General features: G+C 43.6%; 1 protein-coding gene across 1 annotated transcript; it reads right to left on the bottom strand.

Moving 5' to 3' along the window:
• Positions 1 to 611: 611 nt before the first annotated feature.
• On the bottom strand, positions 612 to 8,822 carry LOC104520351 (F-box/WD repeat-containing protein 10-like). Its single transcript, XM_029086614.1, is given in 11 exon segments — positions 612 to 666; positions 668 to 789; positions 791 to 1,491; positions 3,572 to 3,714; positions 4,438 to 4,580; positions 5,536 to 5,684; positions 6,234 to 6,355; positions 7,357 to 7,420; positions 7,423 to 7,559; positions 8,014 to 8,120; positions 8,667 to 8,822. Coding segments are annotated over 11 exon segments (1,899 nt in total).
• Positions 8,823 to 9,683: the final 861 nt, after the last annotated feature.

A 9,683-nucleotide genomic window follows, 5' to 3' on the forward strand; every position in this document is an offset into this window, starting at 1 on the left:
TTGCAGAGTGGCCCGGGGGGGCTGCACAACCACCTCTCTGGATGGCAGCACGGCCCTCTGGTGCATCAGCCACTCCTCCCAGTTTGGTGTCATCTGCCAACTTGCTGAGGGTGCACCTTGCCCCATCATCCAGGTCATTAATTAATGAAGATGTAAAACAAAATCAGCCCCAGTACTGACCCATGGGTTACACTGCTGGTTACTGGCCTCCAACTAGACTTGGTGCAACTGATCACCACCCTCTGGGCTCAGTTGCTCAGGGAGTTTTCAGTCCACACTGCTTCAGTTTATAAACACTAATAAATCCACATAGATGCTAATAAGATTTATTATTATTATTATTCACACACAGTTGAGCCATATGTTAGGCTATGTAGTTGTTAAACAGTGCTCTGTCTGTAGTAACAACAGGTCTGGCAAGATAAATCCAGGAGAGGACTCAGTCCATTCACTGCCTGGAGCGAAACCTGAATATACCAATAATATATCTTAGAAAAACTTACAGTGGAGATGTCTTTTATACTTAGAAACCACGGGGATCTTGACATGGCAGACTCAGCTGGACATCAGAATCCTCAGACACTGGTGGTTTGTTGGACTAAGGGATTACCTTAGACATATATATTAAGCCCAAGTTCAGGAGCAGCTATTTTCCCTTCCCCAGTAAGAGTCTATGGGTAGGACTTTAATTTTCCTTAACCAGGCCTTCTTGCGTGCTGTTTGCTGATCTTCTGGGAGCTTTGTCTGGTGTGCCTGATACTGAGCTACAGTAGCTGCCTCAGAAGATCTCTTCCTTCTGTTTTGCTGTCAGAAGCCTGAACCCACTGTCACTCTGGGAAGGGTCTGCAACATCCAGACAAAAGGGCTTTGTTCTCCTGGAAACTGCTTCGGTTTTTGTTTGTGCAATCATCACACGTGTTGATTTGATCAGTTTGGAAGAAGCTGTAAAGGGATCGTTAAGCTGAACCCCGTCTTTGGTGAGAGGAATAGCTTTACCATGACTACTGTGAGCTTGCTTTTCTCGCGGCAAACCACAAGTCTTGGGACATACAACAGAGGGAGCAGGGATGGAGGATTTCACAGTGAGTCCATGCAAAGAGTTTTTCAGCTTGAGCTGCAGCATTTTGGTTTCAAAGATTAGAGAAATCCTTTTCATAGTCAAAGAATCATTGTGCAATCTCACATGTTGGAGCTGGACTGTCTGATGCTTTTCGTGTTGCACAGGGGTTTTGTCTATTTCTACCTTTTCAGAGTAGTGTTGCTGATGCACCAGTGGATGTTCCCATCCTTCCCTGACTTCTGCTGGGTGCTTAACACTGGAGCTGACTGGGGCTGCCTTGTGGGAATCCTGCAATGTGTTGAGTCTTAGAAGGAGCTTGTCAAGGGACATTGGACAACTTGGGCCTCTTTTCTTTTCATGCTGCAAAGTGGCTTCTTCCCTGTCAGGATGTGCAGGTACATAGAGAGAAGGGACATGTTCAGATTTACCATCTGTTTCCAAAAGTAAAAAAACACATTTGGAGTTGAGGATAGTTTTTGTGATCATTGTTGACAGAGTAGTACTCTGAGTAAGACCAGGGATGGGAGCTGGATTGACAGGCATATGGACAGTCCAAATTTATCTACGGAGGAGGCAGCGTAGGAAGCTACAAGCCAATGGTCCCTGTTTCAGTTTGCTCATCCTTGGCCTCGCTACTGATGCTGCCAACATCAGAGGTAATTCTGTCCTGGTTAACTCAGAAGTGTTCCTTGCCATAACCTGTACAGGTCATAATAAAGTCAGATTCTGTAACATACGTTGTATTTGTGTATAGATGGTTTGGGATCCATCTTGTTTGAAACTATGATTTCTAAAAGGAATGAGGTTCCCCACCACCTCTTCCCATGCACCTAAACCCTACAGTTTGTGCTTTGGGAAAAGGCTTCAAAAAAAGTCAGGAAAACTCCTTGTCACTATTATAACTTTTGAGTCCCTTGATGGACAAGCCCCTTGTTTGACCCCTTAACGAAGCTACTTTGAAGCAAACTCTTCCAGTCACTGGCACCTTAAATGGTGTGTTTTACTTCCAAACAAGACCCTAGTCTCTGTGTGGAATAAAAGAAACTTGATGTGGCTTGGTCAATATCTACCCTGGAGCAACCTTTTGTAAACCCCAAATTTGATCCACCTATCAAAGAAACCGAAAGTCCCCTTTTTCAACTGTTATAAAACAATCACTTGCGCCTCAGGGCCAGGAGCTCCACCCAAAACCTGGTTCATTGATAGTCTCAGAACCTTAATCCAAGATGTGTATATGTTGGGAATACCCCTCAAAGGGATGTAAAAACAATGACACTGCAACACTACCAATAGCTCTTTTGTGAGACAGTGTGGAGTGTCCTATACCATTTTCCCATACAAGGAACACCCTTGAACACCAAGCCTACTGTCACCATTTTTAAACCATACAGATCAATGTACATGCAAAACTAGTATATATATCCAGCTCCTTTGGGACTGGCACGGGGATGTTCAGATGGGAAATTCTATTCTTATTTGACACTGGATTATCATGCTGGCTTCAGGTGTGGATTAGGTACTCCTTGTGCTCAACTTGTGGTGTTAATTTCTATTATACCAGTGGACAGATTGTTCCTGTAATGTTTGAGAATATCCTTACCCCATCCATAACTTCAAAATGTCACCAGTTTGTCTTAGAAAATATCACTTGGCAGGTGCATCTTTGGAGCAGTTGGATGAGATATGCTTTTGGAGAATTGAACCTAAAAGTCCAACACATACCAAAGATGACACTTCAGAAACACCTGTCCTTGGATATGCTACTGCTCAAGGAACATGGGGTTTGTGGAATGTTAAATCTACCACTATCCACAATGCTACTACCTTGACAGAGGAAGCCCAAACAAAAAAAATGAAGGAAATAGCAGACCAGAGAGCGGAACTATTTCAATCCCTGCAGCCAAAGGACCGGTTTAATAGTCAGACTCCAAATTCTTGGTTACTTTCTATTCTACAGTCCTTAGAACTCACAGAGGTGGGGGGCACAGTTAATGAAAATTGGGTTAATACTGGTTGCTGGTTTCATATTTTTAAGGATTGGTATAGCTATCACTCGTTGTGCCATTTCCCTCCCACTCTCTGTTCGCTAGGTGAGAATCACCACCCTAGAAGATGACTTCAACTGCAAAGCTGAGATATCTGCTTAAACCACAGGGTGATGTATCAACCTGATGACAGCATCTTCACCGGGAAATGAAGACAGAACCAACAACTCGAAGGTTTGAGCCACGGCGTGGCGTAAGACACAGAAAAGTGAGTGTTTTGCCTCAAGCATTTCTGTTGCGACTAATTGTCTAAATGGATCAGCAGCCTTGCTCATAATTGGAGATGAGCTCACATCTTCCAGGTGTCTGACTGGGAGAAGCTGTGGGATGTCTGAAGGACACCCCACCAACTCCCTTCATCTGAGGCGTTCCTCCCTTGCTGATAAGGAAGTTGGAGGGGCTCACAAAGTAATGACTTTGTGGGCCCATTAATTAAGATAATGGCCCAAATGACTGCTGCCTGTGCAAAAAGAAGATACAGGGTCCTCTCTGCTATTGGCCATCAACACTTTCAAGCAGCTTCCAGTCAAGAAGCTAAATATACGAGTCTTTCCATCAGCACAGCCACTGATGACTCTGAGATAGAGGAACTCCAGAGACAGAACTTCCCTGAAAACACAACACATAACTGTTGGCACATTTACCATGCCTTCACAAGGAGACACAATCAACTACCTCTCGTATCTTGGAGGAGATGCAAAGGTCTGCCTCCATCAACAGGCTAATCAGAGGAGCTGAACAAGATATTTTAAAGGTCTAATAGGGAAGACCTTCATAATCACTCCATGTCCAAACCAACCAGCCCAGCGCATCCTTGGAGCAACCAGTGTGGTACGACCATCTGCTGCATTTTAAATTTCATTTTTATGTCTAGGAAATTAAAACAATATGATGCTACAGTTTCCACCCTTCTAGTATACAATTAAAGTCTTAGAAAATGGCATAACATACAGTTGGTAGGGTTCAGTGTGTAACTCAGCCACCTCTGACATAGCATCTATTCTTGACCAGGTAGTGTGACACCCTCTTGCATACAGGTTGGGATCCTTGAAATACTGGACTATGCACTGTCAGTCCTAAGTCATCCCTGTTTGCGAGCAAGTGGTTGCATATTTGCATTTTAGGTTGTTACAGATCTTAACTGACAAACACTGGTTACCATCACGTAGTGCCTGGCACTGGTTTTAAGATGAAGATTGTTAAAAGCGAGGATATTTCAAATACTAGGACTGATAATTAAGGCGTTTTCTCTTCCTATAAGGGAGGCATTTATTTTTATTTTACAGACTTAGTGGACTGTTTAACACAACTTGAAACATATCTGATTCCTACTTAGGGTAACAGAAAACTCTTAGGCATCTCTTGACGTTTTCCAACATGCACCATCCCAGGCCATATCCATCGGTGCTTCCTGTGACTAGGTGCCACTGATCAAAGGACAAGCACTTAACTGGGCCTCAGTGCCTCTCTAATATCTGCAAGGTAAAAGAAACAGGTACAACACTGTCAGCGGTCTGGATGTAAATATGCCAAGATATCTTATGGCATTCACAGCACCAGCTTCATACACTATATTGTAGTTTTATTGCATGTTATTATAATATACCAATACACCCTGTGGATAACTCTGTTAGTTTTATTGTCACTTACAATAAATATTCTGGGCTTGTTGCTGATGAGCTACTGGCATGGAATTAACAGCCATTTTCCATCTTTATTACATGTGCTAAATAGATGTTACTGCACCAAGACCTTTGTCATCTACTGAATGTTCACCCAGGAGGGAAGAGAGTGGACGGCCCTGACTATAGTGGACGGGGCAATTGCAAACTTAGCTCAGCTGGAGCTGGGACATCTTGCATCTTGGATGCATCTCAATTTGCAACTCTCTTCCCCACAGGTAGAAAGAGCTTCACTTCTCTCAGATGTGGACTAATACTAATTCTGGACACCTGCTAAGGTAAATAGCAGATTCTGGCCTCAATCTTTAGATTGTAGAGCAGCTCTCCAGCTGTTTCAGCTTTACTGAGCTGCTACCAGTGCTGAGAGCAAGTTTCATATTTTGGGGTAATAGATGACACCCCCAACCGCAAGAGCTGTTTGTCAAACCCTTCCATCCTCTTCCCAGGTTCTGAATGTTTTCACAGGAGCCGAGATGAATGTATCCACAGAGAAAAAGTAATGATGGGGGTTAAGCAGGCAAATCAAATCCTGGGTTAAAATTGACAGTCGTTTGCAAATCAGTTTTTATATTATTTGCTTATGAATAATTCCGCAATTTCTTTTATCAGTTTAGAATACCTTGAGTTTTGGTGTTTTGTTTTGTTTTTTTAAAGTAAGTCTTTGGCAAAAGCAAAAAGCTGTGATAAACTAGCACAGAAGATTTTTTTACTATTTAGCACAAAATTGACAACCCAAGAAGAAACTTACTTTGATCAGGGTGCCTCTATCAGCACACCAGACTTTCACCAGCCCTTGCTCACAGCCACTGACAACACAGGTGTGATCCACTTTAACTACCAAAACATCACTGTTGTGCTTCAGAGTCTTGAGACATCTCCCACTCTCGAGGCTCCACACTATTAGGGGCAAAGGGGAGAAATATCAAAAATACATATGCCCCAATGATAAGTTTTGTTGAGTACAACATGAATTAAAAGATACTATTGGAATTACAGTTGTGCTTTGTACCTGCAGCTCCGCATATAGGCAAGCATTGCCTTAAGTGTAATTGCATGGCAAAAATTTTATATGCAGTCTAGAAAATAGCACATCCTTTTCACTCTTATTCTGTAAGCTAATAATAAGGAAACCTCTGGTAAAGCTGAAAGTTGATACCAGTTTCCCAAGAGGTGGTCTGGCCCTTTAGCCACAAAGCCACTAAATCTGAATAAAAGCAGAAACAATGAGAATTTATTCAGTGACACAGAGACCTTGCATGTGCATGTGTCCACAGCTTAGGCTGTTCTGGAAGCAAAACTCTGAGACACTAGAATTGACCCCCTGATTGACAGACTAGTTTTCACACTCACACACTGCGTGTGTCACTCCCCACAGCTCTCAAGTACTCTGCCCATTGCTCACTACTTTTTGCCTGTGTCTGGGAAGCTGCTAGTCCTGGCTATCACCTTTCACCATCCTATCTCTGGCTCCCAACACAAACTTCTTTTCATGTGAATCCAAGCAGGTGATTGTCCCATAGTGACCAATAAAGATTTTCACACAAGCACCACTGAGTATGTACCAGAGTCTACAAAGGACAGATGGAAAAGGGAATACAGCGATTAAGTTAATTGGTGGCTTACTCATCCTATTCATTATTTCCCACTTACCAGGCCCAGCTCTTCTCCCATACATACTCGATTAAAATCAGGAGTCATTCAACTAAGGTGTCTGAGGATTTGGAATGATCAAGCCAGGCTTAGTATTACATTTTTACCCATATACCTTGTTCTTCTACCTCTAAGCTACCTGGTAACAGATGGCTAGATTTCACCTTTGGCATGGTTACCTCCAATTAACCTTAAAATGTAGAGCTTTACAGATAAAGTTGTTTCTTAACTGACCAGTGCCAAGACTATTTCTATTGACTTTATCTACAGAACTCAAGCCAGTACCTAAACAAACAGCCCTTTTGGAGAAGGGAGGACAGAGCCTAGATGGGTGTAAATTCTTTCCCTTTTTGTTAAATGCTGCCTTTGATGAAGTTGTGCAGTTGCCATGCCAGAGCCAGACAACCTGCTGCTTAGCTCTTCACCACTCATCGTTATATTTTTGAGATTTAGTGATAAATAAGATATAAGAGCTCATCATCTCCACCCACCCCTCATTTTGGGGTTCAGTACCTGGGAAGGAGCAGCTGTACAGCAGGTACAAGGGTGCTGAGCCTGCTTGGTACAACAGGCCTTCTAAAGTTTCATGGAGAAACCCAGCCCCTCTGAACTCAATGCTGACCTCAGCAAAGCCAGAATCTCTCTGCAAGTGCCTATGGAAAACATATTTGGGATTTTAAGATACTTTAGGAAAGCCTGTGCATCACTATCTTCCTATTTTATCATTCAGTACTGGGTGAAGTCAGAAAACAGAAGCCATCCTAGGCGAGTGGGGGATGTGTTTCTTTATGTACTGTCCTTTCTTCATTACTTTAATGAAAGCAGGATTCCTGAAGATTGGAGTGAAAGGATTGAGGTTCCATTTTTCCAAGATTTGCCAAGGGCTGGTATCCCATGGTGCAGTCCCAGCGCTGCTCACCTGATGCTGAGATCAAAGCTTGTGCTGAGAACAAACCCTCTCTTCTCACTGAAGAAGAGCGCTGGATGCTCCCACTGTGGTCAGAGAGCAGAGGAGGCACTTCTTTCATTGCCAACATATCAAAAAGCCTCACTTTATGGTCTGAAGAGCCAATGGCTACCAAATTTCCACCACTGTAATGGATTGTTCTTCTCAGATCTGCTCTGGATAAGACACAGTAACAGAGAGGACTGCTAGCCAGCTAACAAAGTACAACAGGTCTAAGACTGTGACAGGCATTTCTCTGATGCTTAATGGTCCTCACTGAGCAACCTGATGGGCAATGAGCTTAAGCAGGTGAATCCTTTGCAGGGCACCACAGCCAAGGTCCCTAGTTCTGTGTACCCAAGTTTGTATTTGGAGGGTAACCTTAAAAAGGGGAGAGGGCTCCTCCCAGCCCTGTATCCCTTGTGACACTCTGTGGATTGCTAACCCCTGTGTCTTTAAAAATACCTTATCTTTGTATCTTTATAAAAAATGGGATTTGACACTGAGGATTTCTTAACACTGATGCTGAGAGACCCTTCTCCAGCCATATGTTCTCACAGAAGCATTACAAGGAAGAGGTCAGGTTTTCAGAAGCCATGGTTTGGCCCTGCAGCCAGGCAGTCTACTCACTTGTCCACGAGGACACAAATATTGTAGGAACCACAGAAGACATTTCTCTCTTCCAGCTGGATTATGTCAGCTTTCAGACCATGGTAGGCTGCCTGCAGATTGCCTTCCTTATGATGGAAAGAGAAATAGGGAACTATAAGTTGGGGAGGGGGGTATCCAGTGTTATTCCGTAGTCTTAAACATATCAGCTTTGTCCCCAGTGTAGTGATGAGACCAACAGAGACAGAAAGTGTCACTGAGGAACAGACAGACAGCAGGAACTTCCTGGTCAGTAGAGAAACAGGAGTTTTTCCCCATGTCTGGTTCCATAGCAAAAATGGAAGATCTGGCAGCTACACCCTTTATTCTTTAAGAAAAAGGCCACGTCCTCGCAATGCTGCCCAGCCTTACCAGCCACCCTGGCCCCACGGCTATGCATGTGACTGTGGGATGCATCAGGATGAGGCAGGGGTTCAGGCTCCCTCCCATGCAAGAAGGGGCTGAGCACGTGCTGGTCCTTATGAATTGCTCACAATGGGGCAAACCAGAAGCAGGAGTGGGAGAAGAGCAAAGCAACTCCAAATTCAGTCCTGTCTTCCAAAACCACCACATCCCCCTTCCTCCCCAAATACTGAAATGCAAAACCCACAGAAGGCAAACAGCTTCAAACATACCTTTGATTTAATTCTCCAGTACTGGTCTTTCACTTCAATGACTTTATTATTTTTATTTAACTGAGGAATCGCAACATTGACTATTTTAGCATAGTTTGGAACTGCACAAAGAGATGCAGGAACCTTGGTGATGTGAAAGATGGGGGAAGATGTCATTGGCTCTCACCATAAGTATTTTGTTAGCATGAGGGAGATTAGATAAAGATGCCTCAAAGGATTAACCAAAAATGAAGAGTTAAGAATTTGTAAAGATAACAGCCCAGCGCCACTGCACCCCCCACCCGGAGAGAACCAGTCCTGCGGGTTGAAGTCCAGCCAACTCAACACTCCTCTTGAAGGTGAAGAGTTCACGTTGAAGAAGACTACGGGCCTTCCTCTCAAGACCCCTGACATGACCACCAGTCAGCAGTATGCATGCGCGAAGAGATAGGAACTTATGCTAATAAGTTCCCCCAAAGTAATTGGAATAACCCTGCCTCTCCTCAGAACTAACTGTAAAAACCCAGCCCTGAAATGATGATGTACGTGACTGATGCAATCCTGAATGTATATAAGGGAATAAGGCATTTTCCTTGGTGTGCCTCTGGCTTTGGTCAAGCACCCAGCACTGTGTTTCTGCTTTATTGACTTTGTCCTCGCAAATAAAACAAAACCTACCTTGATTACAAGGCCTGGGTGTTTATTACAGTGACATCTTGACTGCCTAAGGACATCATAGGTGAGCTGTCAGGACCCTCCTGGATGAGGCAATTTACAGCAGTCACCAGCATGGGAGAGTGTCTGTCCCAGACTCTAAGGGGGAATATCAAAACAACCTGACACCAAGAAGATAGCACTTCTTTCCTGAAAAGACCAGAAAACCCTCTCTTCCTTTAGCCATTAGATTTTCTTCAGTAAAAATATGACTTGGGTTATGACATTGCAGAAGGAAAGGAAGGGGGACAAATTTCTCTCTTGTCCCCAAGATAATGGAAGGGAAAACACAGCTAATGCCCTTCGCACATCAGCAGTTTTTGC

This window comes from Antrostomus carolinensis, unplaced genomic scaffold (assembly GCF_000700745.2).
Source record: "Antrostomus carolinensis isolate BGI_N321 unplaced genomic scaffold, ASM70074v2 scaffold20738, whole genome shotgun sequence".
Lineage (NCBI taxonomy): Eukaryota > Metazoa > Chordata > Aves > Caprimulgiformes > Caprimulgidae > Antrostomus > Antrostomus carolinensis.